At 45.1% G+C, this 24854-nt stretch overlaps 1 protein-coding gene across 3 annotated transcripts in view; it reads right to left on the bottom strand.

Moving 5' to 3' along the window:
• Positions 1-2881: 2881 nt before the first annotated feature.
• LOC121877249 (dual specificity protein phosphatase 7-like) overlaps positions 2882-24854 on the bottom strand; it is a 35837-nt gene continuing 13864 nt past the window's right edge. The window contains exons 2-5 of one of the 3 annotated variants that reach the window (XR_006090951.1): positions 23987-24255; positions 20260-20395; positions 6110-7713; positions 2882-6078 (exon numbers count right to left, since the gene is read on the bottom strand). Coding sequence is in view for 1 of the 3 variants with exons in the window: in XM_042382900.1 (XP_042238834.1) it covers positions 7394-7713; positions 20260-20395; positions 23987-24255 (725 nt within the window). In the remaining 2 variants the exon portion in view is untranslated. Of the gene's footprint in view, positions 7714-20259; positions 20396-23986; positions 24256-24854 lie in introns of all 3 variants that reach the window. The other 2 variants (XR_006090952.1, XM_042382900.1) reach the window with 2 other exon arrangements.

The following is a 24854-nucleotide window of genomic DNA, read 5'->3' on the forward strand; positions in this document are numbered from 1 at the left end:
CCATCATCACCAACACCATCTCCATCATCATGTATGTAAACATCGCCTCCCTTGTCTATATAGTGTCTCCCTCCCTCCCTCCTCCTCTCTTCCTCAGGCACATAAATAATGTTCCTCCTTCTCCTCCTTACCTCCGTTCTCTCCTCACAGTCCTTACCTTCCCTTTATTACATCCCATCCATCCTCTCCTCCCCCCATCCTCTACTATACCACTGCTATCATTCCCATCCCTTCACTCTATCCCTTCATCCCTCCCCCTCTTCCTTTCTCCCCCTCCCACCCTCCCTTCGCCCCATCACCCTCTCAGTTCCATAGTGAAATTCCCTGGAGGATTATAACCCGGATGTTCCCCTTTAAACGCGTGTTGTGTTGTAGGGATGGGAGCGGCGCCATTACAACCAACAAATCACTAACAATAACAACTTCTCGCTGGTTCTCTTCTTGGCATTTTCTATAACTTTCTCTTTCTCTCTTCCTCTACTTTATCATCCTCAGGTGTACTGTTATCTGTCCTCCATTGAGTGTGGGTGATATACTGAGGTAATAGACTTTATTGAAGAGCATATTGAGACTCGAAATATTCAGTTAATTTATTATTTTTTTTTTCATACGAGTCTGAACAATTTCGTAGCTGTCCTGAATCTGTTGCCACTGTTCATAAAGTATAGAGAACTGTTTTTTTTTTTCATTAGTATTTGAGGAACATTTGCTCTCTTATGAATGTCGTTGTTGTTCTCTGGGGTCTTATTCTATCTTTTAACCCTTTGAGGACGATTACTTAACCCTTTGAATATGATGATTTAACACTTTCATGATGATGATGATGATTTAATCCTTCAGGACTCAAAGATTTAACACCACCTTAAAGACGCTTTCAGGATTACATACCAATTAACCCCTCCCAGCTGTGGGGAGGGGGGAGGGGTGTAATCTTCATGTTATCCCACCTCCCTAACCTTAACCCTTCACTGGTCAAATCTCTAGTGGTGACCAGGCTCTGACAGTGATGGCGAAGCTCCCACAGTGGTGCCATGGTCTATGTATGTATATTAAAGAGCGTCGTAAAATATAACTCTCTCTACGCTCAGAGCCACGTAGGATCAAGGAGGATCGAGAGGATCGAGTCGAGTTAGATGGTATCCAATCCTCTATCACACACACATTCTCTCAACAAAGCTCCTGTGTGACAAAAGAGCATCGCATCTATGGTATTGTGAGCTATAGACACTACAAATAACTTCCTGGAGGTTATAGTAAGCGTGGTTTAGTGATGGTAACCTCAGCATGTGATCTGTTCTTACAAATACTTCACGTCTCATATCAAGTTACAGTTATATGATACCTAGTGTTGTATTATTCTTATTTCATTCACTTCATCCCTTAAGACTTTCATCTACACACACTTTATACTTATACCGGATCATACTTAAAACCGGTATCACTTTATTTTAGGTATTAAGTGTCGTTATTATATCTGACACTTAAAAACTTAAATACATAACTTTACTACAAATGGTAACTAAAGTATTACCATAAGACACCAGATCATTCTATTATTGCATGCATACATACATACATATCCCGCAATTGAGGTTCGAACCCCTAACCCACCTTCCAAGTCACTAGGATCAGGTTCACAGCTCGGTGGCCCAGTTGATCCAGGTTGGGGTATAGTGACTGGCTGGCTGGCTCGCTCGCTCCCCGCTGATGACAATATAATCGACGCGGACCAAAGCCCTCATCCTCAAACACTAGTACCTGTTTAAGAGAACGTATCCACTTACGATAGCTATTTTTTTTATTAGATTATGTTAGATACGTAAAGCTGTTAAATGTAGCTTAAAACACCTGGGAAGAGACTTGCTAGTATAAACACTAGCTCCAAAAAAAGTATCTTTACGATTTTTTTTTTGAGATATGACAACGGACGAATGATTTTGACAACCTTACTGAGACAACAGGAGTCGTGGTGTTCATTTGGACATTTATCGGACACCGCTGTAAAGGTAGTTTCTTGGGTGTGTTGTACTTCCTTTAATATTAATAGTTCAATTGTAGGTCTTTTGTTTTTCTTTTGTTGTGGTAATGAAGAATTCTTATAAAATGATTCTTACGTAATCCTGAAAATGAATGAATGTCCAAGTTTTTCAATCTTGGTATCGTCAATAAATCTTGGGTTAGTTTAAAAAGAATTCAATAATCAACTTTTAAATCTTGTAACATCACCAAATCATAAATAATTTGATACTATCTTTATTTTCACTCTAGTATCATCAATGAATCATGAATAGCTTAGATGATAGTAGTAATAATAGTAGTAGTAGTAGTAATAGTATTAGGTTGGTTGGTGTAATAGTAATAGTAGTAGGTGTAAATAGGATATCCAGAAAGCCGAGGCAATCATTTGTAACATTTATTATCGAAAATATAGTAACATTTTTCCATATGAACGGCAGGAGGGGCACAAGGATCTCATACAAACTGGTTTCAACAACTATAAAGTCAAAAGAAAAGAGAAAACAAAATTTTTCGAAAATAATGAATTAAAATAATGAGGAAGGGGGGGAGGAGGGTGTATGAGGTAGGGGCTAGGCTGAGGAAAGAATGATTAGGAAGTACTATGATAATGAAGAGAAATAAATGAGAGAATAATCAGGTAGGGAGAGATAAATGGAGGATAGAGAGAGTAAACTAACACTTTAGAAAAAGACATCAAAACAATTAAAAACGATTGTAAACAAGAAAGGCAATTTAATCACAGAAAATGGTGAGATGAAAGAAAACGGAAAATAAGAAAGAAAACGATTCAGACAAACGATAATAATAATAATAATAGTGACACTAATTAAATAAATAGGGAGGTTAAAGGAGAAATTAACAATAAAACTTGTCTTGTTTATTGCATTACAATATAAACCTAAAGAAAATAGGAAGATTCAATAATAATAAATGATATACTAATTACAGTAACTCATGTTAAAATAATAATCATATTAAGGAGAGTCATCATAACGATAGTCCTAGTTAAATAGAGCAATAACATTAACAGTGATTACTATTACAAAAAACTATTCTCTTTTTCTATTATTTTTTTGTTGTTTCTTCTTTCTTCTGTATCATATAATCAGTTCAAAATAGAAGACATCGTATTTCTCACTCTTTCTCTCTCTGGGAAATGATAAATTAGCAAATTGGTTGACAGAAAAAAAAATCTTTAAAATTTCTGACAACCATTATGCTAAATGAACAGCTGGGCAGAATAGTACATTGGGCCAAAAAAAAATCAGTTAAAAATACAAAGAGACTACAGTTAGTGCCTTTTTTTTAAAGATATAAAATATTCTTTCACTCAAGATGTTTTTTAGTCTTGTTGAAAACGAGTCTAGTAACAAAAACAATAATAATAATCTTGTATCCTTTGTGGGGTCATTTAACTTTTTTGGACATTACATTTAATCAAGGTGTATTACATTTGATCAGTCAGCTTTAAAATAACCACTGATCAACTTAATACATTTTCACTCAACATTGATCAAAGTGCAGTAGTACTGTATATACATTTGTCAAATACTGATCATAGTATACATTTCTATCAGCTGGTTTAAAAAAAAATTATATATATATATACTGTATATACATCAAATGTGTTTTATTTGCTTTTATTTTAGTTATTTTTTTGGCCTCACGACTATCCTTCCCGACTGTTAAGAGGTTTTCGTTTTACATATTGACCAAAAATTCGGTATTGCTAAGACTGAGGAGAACATTTGGAAGCTGTCGAGTGAATGACGTGGTGGGTTGGCGGATGGATGGATGAGTGTATACAGAAGAAAAGTGGATGGAGAATTCGACTTTTTTGTTTTGTTTTTTGTTTTTTTTTTGTTTTAAATATAGAGAAAATCCAGCAGCTTGGTTTAAGTATAATAATAAAAAAGGGGGATGGTTTATATTTTCTCTTTACAAAGCACCGTCGTTCTTTTTTTAACTTCTGTGTATCCATAACAATAGTGGTAGTGGTGGTTGTTGTGTTGATGATGTTAAGTGTACTATATGACTTTTTTTTAATAACCACTAGCAGTGATTTGTACTATAACACCGCCAGCAGTAATTATTGTACCATAACAGCCAGCAGTGTTTAAGTGAACCTACAATACCACCACACTGTCAACACCCAAAAGTTTATAAAAAATCACTACACTACAAATTATTTCTTCCTACCTTAGATGTAATAGTATATAAAAAAGTGCACTACCTAATTCGGCTTTTCTGTTAAATACAATATCAAAAAAGGAATGAAATCTTCACCCGAGTTTTGTGTTTGTGTATGTGTGTGTGTGTGTGTGTGTGTTTCAAAACATTTGTTAAAATGGCAAACCAACCTTTTTTTTTACCCAAATATAGTCGACTTTGTTTATTTTACCCTCTGTTTACTTTTGACTGTAAACAACTCCTCTCCCCCCCTCCCCATACTTTTAATGGACCCTTGAAGAAAAAAATACATTGATAAAAAAAAAGTTGGTTAACGTGACGATGAAAAGCCAATTTAAATAACAAAAACTAATCCATTACCAATCCTATACCTCAACAATACCCAATCACCATCATACTCTGGCAAGACTGGCTAATCTTTCCACCCTATAGTTATTAATGCAATGTGTGTGTGAACAAAATCATGGTTGTGACACTTGTGTTTTTGAGAGACGACGATACTGGCTGGAGGGGCGTTAGTTCATCAGATCACTGACTTAGGTAATTGTGTGTTATGAGGTTATCATCTATAGACTGACTTTGTGTGTTTAAGGGGGAATTATCTATAGTAAATACTGACTGGTAAGGGAGGGGGTGAAGGTGGGGGGTGAAGGTGGGGGTGGAAGGAGGAAAATACTGACTTGTGAAATTGTGAATCTGTTTACAAAATACTGTTTGGTGTGTGTGTGTGTGTGTGTGTGTGTGTGTAGTAAGTAGTAGTAGCAGTAGTGTGTGTGTAAATCCTCTACAATAAAACCAACCATGGAGGCCGGTGACACTACCATGGCTAGGTGAGTGGACAGGTATGAGGGTGAGGGATAGACAGGCGAGAGGGTGGATGGACAGGTGGGAGGTTGACAGGTGGGTGGTTGACAGGTGGGTGGTGGACAGGTAACCATACATGTTGCTGTGGCCAAGTCAGTTAAGTCAGTTTGAGAAAAGTGTCAAAAATACTATTCATAGCCATGTGTATGTATACTACACATACCCATCATGTGATATATACACACTCTAATATATATAATTTATATATATTTATATATTTATATACTCTCTTGTATGAGCGTGGATGAAAACTACACTTACATAAAACCTTACTTACAGCTTCCATAAAATACACAAAGAAAAATGATTGATGTCAAGGCACTGACGGCTACAGTCGTCCCCCACACATGTATAACATATGCGGCGGCTGGTTATGGAGACCACAGGTTCCACTCCTCCAAGAATTGTGCGAATATCTTATAGTTCCTATATTTTTTGTATCAAAGCGTCAACGAATATATTGTTTGAGGGGGAGGTGAAGGATGAGAGGAGAGTTTGTTAAGGGAGGAGGGAGGGGATGGAGGAGAGAAGACCTGGAGAATAGGGGTCACAGGAGGGGGGTTGGGGGAGAGAAGGTCAGAGGGGTCAAGAAGTTACTTAGGTCAAGTGAGAATCGGCCAACTCCTTGACCCCGGCTGACCCGGTCATTTGAGCGTTGATATGAACAATGTTACTCGAGGGACCAGTAACTGTGTACAGTACAGCAGTGTTCACTAGTTAATAACACGCACACATTGGCCGCTTTGAGTTACATGTTAAAAATATATTAGGTTTCTTTTTTCAACGAAGAAAAAAAAGTTCATCTGATACATAAGAAATTATATAAAAATTTTGTACATAGTCCATTCCGTATAATTTTAAGCTATGTCTGTTAATTTCGGCTTGAAGCAATTTACACATGAGAAGCCAGACTTCCTGCAGAACCTGGAAGGTGAAGCCAGACCTCCTGCAGGACCTGGAAGGTGAAGCCAGACCTCCTGTAGGACCTGGAAGGTGAAGCCAGACCTCCTGTAGGACCTGGAAGGTGAAGCCAGACCTCCTGCAGGACCGGGAAGGTGAACATCAACACATCACATGGACTGCCTCCAGCCTCAACACGCTGTGTGTCTGGTGTCATGACTGGAGTGTCCACCAAGGCCCTGAAGGTCCCGGAACACCTGGTGTTGTAGCTAAAGGTCCTGCAAACACCTGATGTTTTGGCTTGAGTGTTCCAGGGTCCTTCGGCGTTACCGAAGGTGAAGAAACACCCTACATAAGCCAGGTGGAGGAGGCGTCCTGCCAGGTCCTGGGAGGTGTTGGCTCTCAGAAGGCGTCAGCGGTAACTGAAGGAGATGCTGCTATACACGTTGAGCTTACGACCAACAACACCGAGGTACGACACACACAAGGCTGTCAGTCTGTCCTTCTAAAAACAACTGTGTCTGTTTCCAGAAGGAGAAAAGAAAAAAAATCACCAACGATGCTTTTTAATATTTTCTTCATATCTGTTATGAAAATACTGCGAGATCTATATCACTTTTTTAATTTGAATAGTTTTTTGTTTTGCTGAATAAATATCATTTTTGAAGTTCCAACTTTTTGGAGCGTTGTTTGTCCTGGCAACTGAGTTTGTACGAGCCGAGTCGAGAAGCCTTCAACACATCTCCACACACTGGCTACACGTCCACTGCTGAACACACCGGCTGTCAGAGGCCAACTTGTGGCAGCCTTCACCACACATTTCCAAAAAAACTTGTCTTTAATATATCTTCCTTAAAAATAAAGATATTTTTTCCTGTGAATGAAGCGTCGGGCAGGCGGGCGTGGGGAAGGCGGGGAGCCGCCCACCACCACCACCGCCGCCAGCCGCCGAGGTTCCCCGAAAGAAGCGAGATCACTCGTCGAGAAAATTTGTACCTGGGAGTTTGGATTATGGCAAGGAGGCGACAGGCTGGTGCTGTGTCCCCTGCCGTGTGTGGCGCCCCACGCCCTCCCCAAGGGCACCCCGGGGCACCTGTGGGGCCCACCAAGGGGAGGCTCACCTTTGGCACTTGGATGGGGCCATCGCCGCCGAGGTTGCTCAGGTGGGGAGGTTAGACCTCTCCTCTCCTTCCTTCTTCTCTTCCTCCTCTTCCACCTCCCCTCCTTCCCCCTCGTCCCTCTCCTCCTCCTCTGGTAGCGCCCCCCCATGCTGGTGGGGGCGGCAGGGTGAAACCAGCCCCTGGGAAGGGGCAGTGGCCACTGCCTGCAGACCCGCGGGCGGCGTGGAGGGCGGCTGCGGCGACTCGATGGCGAGCCTTGGGAAGCCGCCGGCGGGCGTGGAGGCAGCGGGGGTCAGTCCTCAGGAGAAGCGGTCAAACTCGATGCCCGAGTCTGGGGAGGTGCGCGCGGGGGTGAGGAAATGGAGGTGGCGGCAGCGGCACTCCGACACACACTGGCACTTGTGGGGGGACAGGTTCAGCTGTTGCTGGAAGTCCTGCAGCTGACCCATGAAGTTGAAGTTGGGAGCGATGTTGGCCTTCTTGACGCGCACGTACTCGTAGGCCTCCTCCAGGTTGAGCTTCTCCTTGTACATGAGGTAGGCGACGGTGATGGTGACGGAGCGGGAGATGCCAGCCAGGCAGTGGACCAACACACCCACGCCTGACTCACGCGCCTCCTCTGTAACACAACACAACAAACGTTAGGTACTTCACATACACATACACATACACACACACACACACACACACACACACACACCACAAACACTTATCATATAACAAACAATAAATAATTAATGCAGTACAGATATTTGATCCCACCAATGAACATCAACAAACTCCTAAAAACACTCTAAAAAAATCAATGAACGTAAAAGTCAAATTGTTAATGTTAAAACGAGGAGGCTTGAAGACGCCCACAACACGCACACACTAACACAGTCTTGGCTAACAAACACCAAAAGAAAAAAAACGCAATATGCCAATGACGTCACATCCGGCTCTCGTTTGCGGGCGAAATTGACGCAAGCCACAGCGGTGTACCCTCGACCGTGATGCTTGGAGGGAGGGATGGGGGTTGAGGTACAGAAGGGTGGAGGAGGCGGATGAGGAGGCAAAAAATGAAGAGGGTAAAGGAGAGTAAATAAAAAAGAGGAAGGATAGTACAGTAATTGTGGTAGTAGACCTCCAGATTTAAACTATAAGCCTATCATTTTATTTTTTTCAGTCAATTACCCTATCACAACAGACTAGCAAAAACTGATGACACGAAGGGGTGGAAAATAATCTCAGTGATGTGATGGCGCCACAGTACATATACACAGACGCGCGCCGCCCGCCCCCGAGGTCGCTAAACTCCAGCTACCAACCCTGCGCAGCTACCCCCCCCCTCTCTCTCTCTCCAAAATTCCCGCTTAAACCTCTCTCTCTCTCTCTCTTTCTACCACTTTGGGTCTTGGCCAACACCGGACAGGCAAGACTGTTACTAACGCTACTGTTAAGACTATAACCGCTACTATTCGCTGACTACATATAATTTTTCGCTATTTTTCAACTCCACTACTGCTCAAATGTTTTAACTAACCACAACTAAGAATACACAAGGTTTTCTTATTTCCGACCTCCCCCCCCTCCCTTCCTGCTACGCTACAATGCCCGCCGTTGCTATTCTACCAAGCCCTGTGACTATAGGTATGACAGCTGCAAAACAGATCTCTTCTTGATAATGAACCAGGCTGTTGTTATTATTATTACAACACGACAAAGCTAACGTTATCATTATCTTCAGAATCCAATAGGTAAAACCCAAATCTTTCTCTAGTAAATATAAAATCCACATTCAATTCAGATCTAAAATTATACACAGGAAAAAAAAAAAAAAAAAAACTTCAATGCAATATTTAAAAATCACTTGGCTTAATCTCCTTCATTAATTTAAATCACCATTACTAATTTAAAAACCCTCGCACTGGTCATTAAAAACTTCACCACTAATTTAAAATCCTTCCCTTTACACCCATCCCTAAATTCTTAACCTTCGCCTCTCATGTCCCTCCCCACCCCCCCGGCCCGTGACAGATCAAAGGACGCCGTGAGCGCACTGCCATGTGTACACGTCTCTGACTCACACAAGGTCGCACATGGTCCTCGCCAGAAATACACATGAGTCAAAAGGCACGTTCACACTCGTGTACGCGTCACCTAAATACACACACACACACACACACCTACTTATATATATACAGTACGTACACCGCTCACACGTATACATACACACTGAAACAAGACACACACACACGCTACGAACAGCGACGGTTGTTGAGAACATAATAAAGTAAACATCAACAACGATTAGATCATGAAAAATAATTAGCAAATACTTCAGACTAGAGGTATAGGAAAGATAAAGGAATGAATGTACTAATAAAATTTACAAACTCCTCAGAAACGCTTTGACAACACCCCCTCCCCCCTCCAAGCCACAACCCCACCGTCTTGAAGTAGAGTAAAAATATGATCAAACACTTACAGTATTACAAATATAACTGTCTCATCTTGGTACACGACTTATATAATGAATTATCCTGACAACTAAACATTCACACTCCGATTTACCGAGATAGTGAGGTACATAAGCACAGTACGTAAAGTCTATAGTTCCTTACAAAGATGTGAAGCCTAGTGTATAGAATTTTAAACCTCTTCAAAATTATCTGATTTATGCCTGACCTAAATGATGATGGCCAATGGGAATGACGTAATCAGAGGCAACTAGAGAATCAACACCTCGAAGGTCTTAAGTGAGGTAAGCCATGGGATTCGACTCCACCTGACGAAGAGAAAGAATAAACCTGACAAAAACTTCTCAGCGCCGCCGCTCCCACCACCCCTACATTTGGCGCCTCTCACCCAACTTTACCTACCGTTAAAAAATATAATTCAATAGACTATAAAAGTTTATATCTTCATTATAATTTAAAAAAAATCATATAGATACACTTCAAGAGTAAAATAAACTAGTGACAGAGACAAGAGTCGGGAAGATGATGATGACGTGGGTAATAGGCTCTTGGCGGGCGAGCGGAGGGAGAGAGTAGTGTTATAAATACAGACGTCGGCGAACCTTTTGATGCTGCCCCAGCCATGCTGAGGCTCTCCGGCAGCGTAATTCACTTTACCGTACATCATATGACTCTCACAGGGGGTAGAGATGGGGGTAGGGGGTAGTCGGGCGAGTTGCCTGTGCAAACTTCAGCGGCGGGCGGGCATTTTTTGTGGTGGTAACGGTCAATCTCAGTCTTGAATGGACCAATTTGTACCTGGGTCATCATCACACGTATTATCAGTATAGCATAATAATGAATAAAAAATTACAGTATATAGTTGTTAGCGAGAGACTCCCCACAATAACACCGCGTAATGGCAGTGTTAACGATGATCAAGTGAGCTTCTATCGTCTATCTCGTGATGGCGGCTAGGTGTGTGACGTCAACAGAAATGTATGTCCAGAAAGATCCAAATTTAATCCTAGCGAAAAAAAAAACAATCTCCCAACATAAAGGAGAACACAGACGCTAATTTTACTCGCCCCGAAAGCATGTACAGAAATATGTGAATTTAAACCACGTTAAAAATCCCCTCAACGTAAAGGAGAACACAGAGGCTAATTTTACTCGCTTCGATCACCAGCCGACCATCTCCCACGTCCCACGCTGTTTGTATCTTTTTCTCTGTGAGGTAAAAAACAAAAGTAAAACGAAAAAGCGAACATACGTGTGAATGAATCACTGTGTCGACTGTGAATCAGCCTCCGAGTATACTACGAGTCCTGGCAGAGCGGCGACGACCTCACCTGAGCTGAGAGAAGGTGTCGCCAACCCTTTTGTTATTGTCAATCAGCTGAGCGACCTCATGGCGGGAAAACCTTTGGTGCTTTAAGGTATGTTCTTATTTATTATTATTATTACTGTTATTTGTATTATCTAGGGGGATTACGTAAATAACTTGTAATAATAAAGAATAAGGAGTTAAATATTATGTAAATTGTAAATTTCTAAATAAAAGATGAGAGAGAGAGAGATCTTACTGTAAAAACTTCCAGTTTTTCGATTACACAGTCGCTTTTGCCTACGGTTGAGAAACCTTACATTATTGAGGCAGCTTTTGAAGACCTCAGCATGTTTGCGTCATACACCGGGGTTTACGGGCCAGCTGGTTCATGGGAAGGATTACACACACCGCACCTGTTGCTGGGAGAATCCTCGCCGGCTTTCGCGTGAATGAGTTTCAGAAATAAAGAGAGAGAGAGAGAGACGTGCACCAGCAGCATCACGTGGTACTTATCCACCACCACCTTCTCCCCAAAACTTTTCAATCGCTGCAAGACGTCTTGTATCCCAGCATCTGGCCCCGGGTAAAACTCTCCCTCTTCCCTCCTATAATAGCCTCAAGTGTAATGTTATGCAGAACAAACAGCGGGGCAGCTCACGGGCGGGGCAGGAAAACTGCTGAGGGGTAGAGGAGGTTGCCAACGGAAGTGGGAGGAACTGGGGATAAGATTACTTAGTGGTGGCCCAGCGGCCCTCCCACACTCCCGGAGGATCACCTAAGGCACTCCTACCTTTAACTGTGCTCTCTTGGAACAGTTTTCGCGATGTGCTCACAGTTAAGATGGAAATATATTTTAACAAAACACGAAGCCTTCTTTACGGGATTGTTTAAGCGGTCCCTTGAAAGAAAACGAGAAGTGGCCCTCGCTGGCACCGTGACGTCACGGGGGCGTCACGCTAGATGCACGCACGTTGCCAAGTGCCAGTCATGGTAATTGGGTGGCACTTTTTTCTACCTCCGTGACACTGGCTTGGTCTTTTTCCCTCACGGTTGTTCCTGAGAGAGGCGAGGTGTTGGTGGGCGGGCGTCCATCACGAGCGGCGGCGCCCCTGGCAAGAGGGTGGTGGGCGGGCGGGCGGGCGGGCGGGGGTGGCAACACCATCAATAAAAAGCAGTAATTCCAGGAAGCGGTCAAGGAGAAGGGTAGGCAGGAAGAGTGCCTTGTTTTGGGTACTGCCGCTACTACTACTTGCGTTACGACTGAATGTATGTCACTTCTATCACACAAAGTACAAACCTGTTGTTATCCCGCTGCTGTTACATTAAGCAACCACTAGTACTACCATCATGGAATAAGTATTGGTACAGTACTATTACAGTTTTCACCTCTATATTCCGTTCTTATATAATGTCCTCCATGAAAAAGAAGAAAAATCAAAACTAAATCCTTCTGTCACGTCCGAATGACTTCCTGCAACGGTTGTAAAAAAAAAAAACTCGTCCGAATCCGCGAGGGGCAGCAGCGTTCGTGTGTGTACCTCTTGATGTGTGTTGGTCTTCCCTGACACCCGGCAATAAACATCACCACCACCACCCTGGGACTAGGGTTCGACCGTTTAAGAAGTGTTTGTATAATGCCAGGCAGGGACTTTTAAAAACTGACGTGTGAGGAGGGGCAGAGGGAGGGGGTAAGCAGAGGTACGAACGTCTGTGTGTGTGTGTGCGAGAGAGAGAGAGAGAGAGAGAGAGAGAGAGAGAGAGAGAGAGAGAGCCCAGCCATGTAAGGGTAAATGTAAGTTATAAGCACGTAAATAAAAATGTACACTTGTAAATAAAAAGTTTTATGTGCAAGGAAAATAATTTGTTTGACCGTAAGAAGAAGGTAGACAAAAAGCAGCCAAAGACCGTCCGAACCCTGACCGGAAGCTGGGATCATTTGGGTGAAATTCTCAGCCTTTACTCGAGGACTGTGGCCTTTATACCATCACCTGGTCGTGTTTACTAATGTTTTGTTGTTTGCCATCACGTGTTGGTAGATTCGCGCCAAAAGTCCGTTTAAATCCAGGGAGATTACACTTGTGAACGAACAGAAGAGTGTGGAGTAGCAGCCAATTCTAAGCATCTTGGAAGGTTGCTACGCCCATTTTTATTGCCTGAGGAAGAATGCAAGCGAGCAAAAACCAGAAGTTCATTAAAGAAGAAGACTACCTTGACATTCCTTGAGAGATGGTGGCGTAGAGAGTGAGCCACAACTAACACCATTACACATAACCTCTAGTCTAATGTCACCACAGTCACCACTCCCAGCATCCACCAGTGACGTATGCAGTCCCACCTCAAACTTTCACATTCTAAACTTCACTTCCTCACCCATAATATAAAATAATTATGATGTATCTTCTTCGCAATTAAAACAAAAAAAAGTAGTGTAAGAAATAAGAGCTTTTAAGGGGATTAAGAGACTACCAATGTGGCACACGAAAAGGAAATGAACTACCCACATGATGGCAACACTTCCGTCCCTCCTCCACACTTCCCAACGAGCGACTCAACGGATTTTCTCACTACTTTCGTTCACTCGGGCTTTTCACTCGTATCCCGCGCCTACTCTTACCGTCATTTCCTCCTCTGTTTCGTCAATCTACCAGTTGTAATTACTCAAACATAACGACACGCGTACTGGGAGCTAATAACGCAATGGGTTTTTACTCCTCCATACGATACAACGTGGAGGAGAGAGACGAAATCCAGAATAAACAAAGCGAACATTTTAGGGAGAAAACCCAACTAGGCCTAGAATTTCACCTCGGGTCTGACCACGCCGCGTAAAGACCCCTCTAGTTCCTTCCTTTTAAATGTTGTACATCATGTGGCTGTCGTTGACTGACTGACGGATGGACGGGTCTACTGTCAAAGCCGCTTCCCTCCCTGCTGACAGTGCTTACCCCCCCTCCTCTCCACCCCTCCCGAGCGGTTCATTAGGTTCTGAATGCCGATAGCCAGAGCACCGTACGAGTTTCTTCCCCTGGGTGTGCCGCGGCCTCCTCATTGTTTACTGCCAGCCGTACAAACAATTTACTAATCATTTCCACACACTATGGGGCTCTCTCTCTCTCTCTCTCTCTCTCTCTCTCTCTCTCTCTCTCTCTCTCTCTCTCTCGACGTAATGGTCAGAGGCTTCCACGAAGACAGGGAGGGAGGGGTGGAGAGGAGGGTCTGTCGTCACTGGGAATTAGTTTGACTTATGCTATTAGAAATTTCTTTAAGATTTCAGAGTTGTCGCTTTTTTTTCGAGGAACATGACGCGTTTACACACACACACACACACACACACACACACACACCATATGTTTCTCACTCGACCAAGTTAATAAAATTGTAATTGGCGACACTTCATCATGGTCAGTGTTGCCAGGATCGCTCCCACAATACCTTACGACTTTGAGAGAGAGAGAGAGAGAGAGAGAGAGAGAGAGAGAGAGAGAGAGAGAAGGAAGGAAGAGGGAGCAATACAGGAAAAGACAAACTATGAACAGGAAGGAGAAAATGCAATAATTGAAGGAAGTGAAAGCAACATGATAAAAAATTCTCTCCCTGTCAATTCATTAATACTGTAAAACAAAATTAAGGAAATGGAGAATAATCCCTTCCTTCTCTATCACGTCCTTCCTCCTCCTCCTCCTCCCTCTCCCTACCCCCCCACACCCCCGCCCCCCCCTCCCTCCCTCGAATCAACTCCACCTCCTCCTCCAGATGGCACCCAGGCTGACGGTGGTCGTGGCGGAAGTCTCCCGAAAAGCATCCGGTCCGTCCTACCTCCCCCTAAGCATGGGTCTACTTCCGGTCGCTACCTCTCTCTCTCTCTCTCTCTCTCTCTCTCTCTCTCTCTCTCTCTCTCTTACTGTGGGTGGTGGCGATCGATTCGGTACACAAAATTACAGTATTGGGTTTAGAGAGAAACATTTCTTATTTGGGTCTGTCTGTCTAAATCCCACACAGGCTACATAGTCCAAATATTTTACTTCTAATCTCCTCCTTTCCTTCCTTCCGAGGTATAGCAGATACACACAGGAGGGATTAGGTAGGATTCGGGTCTGTCTAATCCCTCAGGATATAAGGATTCGACTTCTTCCCAGGGATGATGAAATAAGTTGTTCGTCTCACGCCCTAAATAATGTGTGTACGTACAGTATATGAGTTTGTGTATGTGGTGTGTGTGTGTGTGTGTACCTGTGGTGTGTACCTGTGTGTGTGTACCTGTGTGGTGTGTGAGTACCGGTGTGTGGTGTGAACGTGTATGTATATGGTGTGTGTGTACCTGTGTGGTGGTGGTGGTGTGCGTGTGTGTGTGTGTGTGTACGTGAGAACATCAACATTCCCAGGGGTACACAGCAACTGTCAACACTCGGCTGCCATATTAATTCCTTCAGCGTTACCTCTTGTTTACCTGTGGCCGGAAGTGACTCGAGACGTGCTGGCCAATTCATTCATGTCTATAAGCTCATTTCCACCAAGTCACACACTCACCATCACACACACTCACCATCACCACGTCACACACTCACCATCACCACGTCACACACTTACCATCACCAAGTCACACACTCACCATCACCAAGTCACACACTCACCATCACCGAGTCACACACTCACCATCACCAAGTCACACACTCACCATCACCAAGTCACACCATCACTATCACCGAGTCACACACTCACCATCACCAAGTCACACCATCACTATCACACACACTCACCATCACCAAGTCACACTCTCATCATCTTCCTCCTCATGTTCACCAAATCACACCCTCATCTTCCTCCCCATGTCCAATAACAACAACAACAACAAACACATCCCTTAACATTCATTCATTCACAGAAAAAACACAAACAAACGACAATATAAATAAAAACAGCCCTCGGTTATCATTCTTGTTATTATTTACACTACTGCCGGTGACAGGGTGATGGAAACCACGTCCCTAGAGGGGTAGAAACCTCGCTCTTACAGCCTGGGAGCGTAAGGGCCGGATTAGCGGGGTGGGGGGGAGGGTGGAGTCGGGCCTTTAGCGAAGTAGAAAGGACACACCAGCGATGAATGAATCAGCGGCATGAATGAGAAGAGACCGTGGATGAATGGAACGGTTCACTCATTCATGATTCATTTCCAAAATCCTTCTGGTGGTGGTGGAAGAGATGGTGGTAGTGGTGGGGGTAGTGGTGGGGGTAGTGATGGTGGTGGAAAGATGTGGTAGGTGGGGGTAGTGGTGGGGGGTAGTGATGGAGGAGGTGGTGGTGGGGGAGTGATGGTGGGAGAGGTGATGGTGGGAGAGGTGGTGGGGGTGTCTGGTTGTGGCTGAGAGAGAGAGAACACATTATGCGTGGTCATGCAGGGAAGGGCCAGCCAGCCACCAGCAGCAGTCCATGATGGTTGGGTCACCACCACCACCTGACTCAGCAAGGAGGAGGAGGAGGAGGAGAGAGAGGTCGAGGGAGGGAGAGAGAGGGGGGTTACTTCCGCCATCTGGGAGAGGTCATACTGTGTGGTCATACTAGGTCACTTGATATAGAGAAATGACCTTGATATAGAGATTACCTTTCCTATATACAGATAATCCCCTCTAGGTACACTAATCCCTTCCTTCATCTTCGATTGATTGATTGAAACAGTTTATTTAGCCAGAAAAACACAGATGCAGAGTTGATAATAATAACATGAGCTCAGCATCCCTCCTTGTAAGTCGCTGTGATGCCTTTGTTGTGCTTCTTGCCCAACAGGATGTAAAAGGGGGTGCACAATAAACTAGCCCCCCCCCTCCTCTTCCTCCTACCCTTCCCCTCCTCCTCAAGTATCTACGTAAGAGTTTAAAATCTGAAAATCTTATCAGCGATCAAATTTATAACCACCACCACCACCACCCCCCTCTTCACCACCACCACCTCCCTCTTCACCACCACCAGGACTTCCTCTATGCGGCCTTTTTTCCTCTCGTGTTTCTTCCTTGACCGCCCAACCGCAGATCCACGTAACGTCTTCATGGTGGAGGGAAGTGGAGAGAGGGAAAATGAGGGGAGGGGAGGGGGTGGGAGGGAAGGAGGGGGTTATACTCACTCCCCCAAGTTTCCTTTTTTCCACTTGGGATCCGTCAGGGAAGGTATTAGTGGTGAGGTCAAGTCGTAAACCCATGAATGAATGAATGAATGAACCACCTCAACCGTTAAGGCTTCATCATCCGGAGACGAACTCGAAACAAGGATGGTTATGTGTGTGTGTGTGTGTGTGTGTGTGTGAAGGTGTTCCTCCCCCCTCAGAGAAACAAAAGACAATCAGCATATCCCTCATTAAAACATCCTGTGCCACCCTGACACTACACAGACAACTACCACTACATCAGGTTGTTTCCGAGTGGCTAAAAGAAACACAATATTTGTCCTTGAAAACAACTAAGTCATCTATTGGTCGCTAACAGCCAATAGTGACACATGTTCAACACAGCGACCATCTCCTATTTTTGTACGGGTACCTGCTGCCCCCTCTCACCTCTCTCCCCCTCCCTTCTCTCACCTCTCTCTCCCTCCCTTCCCTTCCCTTCCTTCTCTCACCTCTCTCTCACCCTCTCTCGCCCTCCCTTCCCTTCCCTTCTCTCACCTCTCTCTCTCTCCCTCTCGTGATAACATTCCTCTACCGTCAACAACACAACATCAGAATCTCTCTCTTACGGTTGAAATTTTTTACTCAGCTGATCCTAAGTTCTTGTGACATCACCAATGAAAACAAACGCTATCCTCCCTTCCCTCCCGTGTGTGTGAGACGGTGAAGGTGTATTGAATATTGATAAAAGAATAGGAGGCCCTCTCATCCACACACACACACACACACCAAGTGACTGACGGACGCTGCTGAGTGACAATTACCGCAGTAACTCGAGTGATTGTGTTACTCACTCATCCAAAGTTCTACTTTTTATCTTAAACTCCTCCTCCTCTTGTTCCTCTTTCCTGCCCTTTACTGGTTCGTCTCCTTCCTCTCTTCCTCCATCTTTTGTTATTCCACTTTCACTACATCCTCCTTCGCAATACCCATGTCTTCCTCCTCCTACCCTCTCTTCTCCTTCCTCCTGCCCAACCCTAAACCTCAGGCTACCTCCTTACAGCTACCCTCCCTCCCTCCCTCCTGCGTCACGCCGACATTTCTTAAGAGGGTCTTGTTAACAGCGGAAACGTCTCGTGTGGCGCCAAACGACATCCTTCTTTCTCTCCTGTAGCCATTGGGATCCTACCCTACCCCCCCAACCTCCTACCTCATCACCCACAACCTTCCCTCAGCCTACCTCCCACAGACCTCACCCACAGCCTACCTCCCACAGCCCTCACCCACAGCCTACCTCCCTCACCCTACCTCCTTCACCCCTCACTTCCCATCTCTTCATCCTCTCTCCCTTTATCCCCTTTCACCTATTCCCTGTTTACCACACTTCCTTGTACCTCATTCTTTCTTCTCACCCTCACCCCCCCCCCTTTACCCCCAAGTGAGAGGTGGGGGGGGGGTCTCACCAGGACCGGAAACATCGTCTTGTACCGACAAACGACGTCTTCACGCTTCTCTTCCCGTCTTGGCTGGGTGGGCGGGCAGGATGCATGGACGGGTGGGTGGCTGGCGACTGGACGGGTGGAAGGACAGGTGGGTGGGTGAGTGAGTGAGTGAGTGGGTGGCGACTGGACGGGTGGATGGACGGGTGAGTGGGTGGCGACTGGACGGGTGGATGGACGGGTATGAGTGGTGATTGAGTTACTAGCATTACTTCCCCCCTCCCCCCATCAGTGCCCCCCATCATCACCTCCCTCCCCCATCATCACCTCCCCCTCCCCCCCTTACCATTCATCTCCTTATCTCAGTAATCAACATCATCGTCTCAAGACAATTAACAAGACAACCGACACCCCCTATTAAGGTAGACACTTCCTGCCACCTTGACTGTGATTATCGCCCTTATGCTCTCTTCTCTTATAGCACTGTCTTCTTCTTGCTTCCCTGTTCCTGTCAGCTGCTCTTCTTATTATTATTTTTTATTCAATTTTCTTTATTCCTGACTTTAATTTTCCTTTTCTAATTTTCTTCGTTTTAATATTTACTCTCTCTCTCTCTCTCTCTCTCTCTCTCTCTCTCTCTCTCTCTCTCTCAGGTTTTTCCAGGATAGTGTCTATATAAACCCTCTAATATACTAGGGTATACTGTAAACCAATATATAAACCCTAAGTATACCATAAGTAAATGTAAACCGATATATTCAGATTCTAAGCATACTAAGGTATACCCATGTAGGCGTATACTTTATCCCCAGCTGAATATACTCGTAGGAGGAGTCTGTGGCCCGAAGAAGTATAACAGCCTTGGTGGAGGCGGCAGGAGCATACTTCCTGTCGGGGTGTCTTGCCTGCTTCATGTACCTCCCCCCCTCTCTCTCTCTCTCTCTCTCTCTCTCTCTTTCTCTTTCTATTCATCTCACTCTCTCAACGGACACATTTCCCTACAACGGACACACTCCCCTACAACGGACTTATTTTATCTTGTACTTACAGCTTCCTCTGATTAAACGTCACAAATTCGCTTTAGTTATCAAATCTCCAATCTGATCTACCCATTGAGTGTGTAGATGTGGAGGAGACAAGGAGGGAGAGGGAGGGAGAGGGAGAGGGAGGGAGAGGTGTGTAGGGAGAGGGTGAGAGACGGTAGGTGTGTGTAAGGAGGTGTTCAGAGAGAGAGAGAGAGAGAGAGAGAGAGAGAGAGAGAGAGAGTGAAATAAAGGAAAGTAACACTCAGGACTCCTCTCTCTCACTCCCCCGCAACAACGGACATTACTCAACTACCCTCGGAAATCCTCACAACTAACACTGCTTTACTCACTCGTGGATCTACCCCCCTCTCTTCTTTATTCCCAGGCTTACACCATCTGACTATATCCTTTCTCCCCCTCTTTTCCTCCCCCCCCTTCATTTCCCCTCCCTCTCTCCCCCTTCTCTGGTCTTTCCTTTCCTATATCAAGACACATGCCTCAATTTCTTCTATGCTGACTTAAAGAAACATTTATTTTCTTTAAGTTTTAAGAGAACCTCAACACCCCGTTTTCTATTACCTCAAAAGGACAGCTGTGTTATCAATTTTACCTTAGAAACCTCAGGTATCATTTATCACAACTAGAGAAACCTTTAAATACAACAACAAACAAAAACAACATTCTTTAAATTCTACAACTATGAATATTAAATAACGAAAAAAAAATTCCCCACAGCCTCAATAAAATACCCTCCCCGCCTCCCCCCACCCTCTCCACCTCCCCCCACCCTCCCGCCTCCCCCCACACCCTCCCCATACACCATAAGAGATACTCACCGATAAACTGGATAGCTTTGGGGAAGAATGAAGCCAGGTTCTGACTCCAATGGTCAGCTATAGGGATCTGCATGTATTTGTAGCTCCCAGACTCCTCGAACACATTTGGCAGGTTTGGGGTGACGTTGATTATGTACTGTGGAGAGAGAGATGGGAATGGTTAGGTTAATGTGGTGGTGGGGAATGGGTGGTAATGGGGTGGTGGTGGTGGGGAATGGGTGGGTGGGGAATGGTGGCAATGGGGTAGTGGTGGTGGGGAATGGGTGGCAATGGGGTGGTGGTGGTGGAATGGGTGGTAATGGGGTGGTGGTGGGGAATGGGTGGCAATGGGGTGGTGGTGGTGAATGGGTGGTAATGGGGTGGTGGTGAATGGGTGGTAATGGGGTGGTGGTGAATGGGTGGTAATGGGGTGGTGGTGAATGGGTGGTAATGGGCAGGAATGGATAGGAACAATATACAATACAAATGACAGTAAATCAATGGGTTTAGTGCCTGTAATGGGGTGCCAACAATGACAAGGCAATTAATTCAGTGCCACACAAAAACTACAATACGAATAATAATAAAAGGACACACACACACACACACACACACACACACACACCTACCTGGTCGTGTGCACACCTGAACGAGTTAATTAATTAGCGTAGGACAAAAGTTTTATTACGGACTAAATTATAAATATATTAAAGACTTTGTGAATGACTCTCACTTATGAATGAAAAGTTAATTACGGAGCTAAAAAAACAATAATAACGACGGGAATTGGGATAATGTGATAAAATTGGGCACGAGAGAGAGAGAGAGAGAGAGAGAGAGAGAGAGAGACAGAGAGAGACAGAGAGAGAGTTGCATGAAGAATGGATGATAACTAACAATACCAAACAAGAAGAGAAAGGAGACAAGAAGAGGAGGAAATGAGGAGGAGGTGGTGAAGAGTGTATCGAGAGGAGGGGGGTGAGGGAGGGAGGGTCAGCAGACAAAGGAGAGAGAGAGAGAGAGATATGAGGGGGAGAGTTGCCATGCCAGAGTACCGCACTACGGATGAGAGAGAGAGACAGAGAGAGTACATACATCTCGCACCTTTAATGCCTGGATCATCGACTGTTACACACAGTGAGGGGTGGAAGAGAGAGACAGAGAGAGAGGGGGGGTGGGAGCGTGAGAGGAGGGGGCGAGGGAGGGGGAGAGGGGGGGGAGATGACTGAAGGTAGAATGAATGGCGGAACGAGCGAGGAATAAATGAACCGACCTAGATGCATGAATGAATTGACTCTGGTGAATGAACGGCGTGAAAGAATGAATGAATTAACCTAACCTAACCTAACCCGCACTCTTGAATGATCCGTCACACACAAAAACCCGAACTGCCTTGAACGTACGGCCAAGCTGGAAACAAGAACAATAACAACAACAACAACCACCACCACAATAACAACCTGGGATTCACAAAGATACGACTAATTGAAGTTTTTTTCTTTTATCTTATCAACTACAACGGTGGTTAGTAACTACGCAGGTGTGTGTTGTGTGAGGTGAGGGAGGGAGAGACGGACACCCAGAGACGAGTTGAATTAATATAACCTTGGTTACCTGCCGCCGCTTACCTGACGGCGAATCCGGGGGGCCTGACCCTCCATCAACCTCCCCCCCCTCACCCTTCCATCGACCCCCTCCTCCCCCTCACCCACAGGTCAAAGCTTGAACGAACAAATGAATATAGTCTTTAGCAGGAAATCAACCAGGGTATCGAATGAATGAATGAATGAAAGAATGAATGAGTCTGTGTGTGTGTGGATGAGTCAACACCAGTCACCTGATATGAATGGGGGAGTACATCTCTTAGTTATGAATGAGTGTCAGCTTCGAGGTTATGAATGAACGGATGAGTGCGCCTCCTCCTGTTGTGAATAAGTTAGTAGAGAGAGAGAGAGAGAGAGAGAGAGAGACACGCATCACTAAACAAGAATGGTGTCCGGCTTCTCAATTAGACAATATCAGTGAATGAACTTAGGGTGGCGAGTGAGGGGAGGGGAGGGGGGGGAAGGGAGTTCAAGGTAGGGCAGTTCCCCTCACCCCCTCTCCACACCAAGTACATTCCAGACCAGCTCCCCCCCCCTCCCCTCCCCTCCAAAGTAAATTCCCATCTCCCCCTCTTCACCCCCCCAGCCCCTCCTCCAAGGTAAGACGGTGCACCAACATCCGTGAGGCACAAAGGCGTATCTCAAGTCATACCTATTCTCTATCCTTCTCTAGCCTCCTCCTCCTTCCTCTTCTCTACCACCTCGACGCGTCCAGTGGAGAGGCAGACACAGACACACACACACACACATTCATTCATTCATTCATTCATTCATTCATTCATTCATTCATTCATACATACATACATACATACACACACGGGCATAAATACATTACACCAACAAACTCGTGTGTGTGTGTACATAAAAGACATATAAGGGATTGATTCATAATACTAACGGGACGGTAAATTACACACACACACTATTCTTCACTACATACACACACACACACACACGGCAACATATCAACATACCCACACAGCAACATACCCACACACCCTCACATACCAACGCCACTCACATCATTACGTCTATGAATAGAAAGCTCAGGTAGGAAGGAAGGAGGAGGGAGGGAGGAGGAGATAGGTATGCTTGGTATGAGGAGGGAGGAGGTGTTGGAGAGGAGGAGAATTCTGGAGGGGGCAAAAGCGAGAGGGAGGAGAAAGGAGGTGGTGGGGGCAGAGGGGAGGGGGGGAGAAAGAGGAGAAGAAGGGAAGAAAGATAGGGAGAGGAAGAACAGCACAACGACCTGTACAAGGCATCAATAACCTGAGATTACTGAGATAGTGTCAAGAAAAAGGCGACTTACTGAAAAGGTCTTGTGAATGGAAAGAGAGGGGGAGGACGAGGAGGATATGAAAGGAATGGAATAGGGAAGGAAGTACACACCATTAGAAAGGAGGGGAGAAAGAAAGGGAATGAATGAAAGTGGGAGAGGGTAAAAAGAGCCCAAAGGGAGAGAGGTGTTTGAGAAGCTGTGGTACTGTTGGGGAAGAAGAAAAAGAAGACCTCCCTACACCTCCCTAAACTGACCCTAAGATAACCAACAGATAAGGGTCATTTTAGGTCAATAATCCTTCCTTATGACTCTAAGATAAACATCTACAAGATTCTTTCAAAGATACTTACGACAAATTTCTCCCCAGGTGAAGTTAACGAGGAGGGAAGTTAACGGGAGGGAGGGGGGTGAGGTAATCCCCCCTTCTATTACCTTATTCCCCAGGCTATATACCTTATCTCTTGCCTTATCCTTGTGTATAGGTGAGGGTGTGTAGCGCCTTATCTCGTTAACTTATCTATATGGCTGAGGTGAGGGAGGATAGTGGTGATAGGGGAATGGTAGGGGAGGAAGGGGATGGTAGGGGAGGAAGGGGATGGTAGGGGAGGAAGGGGATGGTAGGGGAGAGGGGGTGGTGGTGGGATCATTAATAACAGTAATGCTAATAATAACAAAGACTTTATGACAATGATAAGTCACACCATCAACAATAACAACAATAATAGTCACACCATCAACAATAATAGTCACACCATCAACAATAATAGTCACACCATCAACAATAATAGTCACACCATCAACAATAATAGTTACACCATCAACAATAATAGTCACACCATCAACAATAACAAGAGCTAGTACTCACCCGTATCTTATGTCTATTAAGCGCATCGCGATCTCCCGAATTTTTGGCGTTGCCCAGGTAGAGGTGAGGCAGGATCTCCACGGGGAAGCCCAGATCATCCAGGGGTGTGTCTCTACCCAGGGAGGAATCACACGCTCCCTCCACCACCGCCTCCTCCTCCGCCTCCAGACAGGTGATTCTCAAGCTCTTCAGCCCCACGATGGGAGGCTCCGATGGTAAGGCCGACTCACACCATTCCGGAAACCTCGACCGGAACTCATCAAATCCTCCTGAAGGTGGTGAGAAAGATAAGGGTGGTTAGATTATGTGTGTAGGGGGGTGATGGGGTTTATATCATGGGGGGAGAGGTGCAGGTGGTTTGGTTTAAGAGAGAGAGAGAGGTAGGTGTGGGTGTTGCCGTGTAGTGGATGCCTGGGGATAGCTGAAGCGACCCCGCGTTACTCAAAAGGTCATCACCACCACCACCACCACCACTACCTTGGCACTGACACTGACACACACACAGGTACCAGCACTGGATGGCACGAGACCACTGTGAGGGGTAGGCCAGCATCTCTCTCTCTCTCTCTCCTTTTCCTCACTTTATTCTCTCCTCTCGAAAGTGTAAATACTTTAAAGTGCTAATGAAACTCATGTACACATCTTAGTCTGCACACACACACACAGGCCATATGTGGTTAAAATCCAACATGAAAGAAAGTTGAGCTCGTCCAACAAGCCTCGCATTCCTTCACATCTATGCCCCCCCCCCTCCTTGGTGGTGAGGGTGGTGGTGGTGCTGAGGGTGGTGGTGATGGATGGTGAGGGTGCTGGTGGCGAGTGTGGTGTTGATGGTGATGGTGAGTGTGGTGATGGTGGTGCTTAAGGC

This window comes from Homarus americanus, unplaced genomic scaffold (genome assembly GCF_018991925.1).
Source record: "Homarus americanus isolate GMGI-L3 unplaced genomic scaffold, GMGI_Hamer_2.0 scaffold367, whole genome shotgun sequence".
Taxonomy (NCBI): domain Eukaryota; kingdom Metazoa; phylum Arthropoda; class Malacostraca; order Decapoda; family Nephropidae; genus Homarus; species Homarus americanus.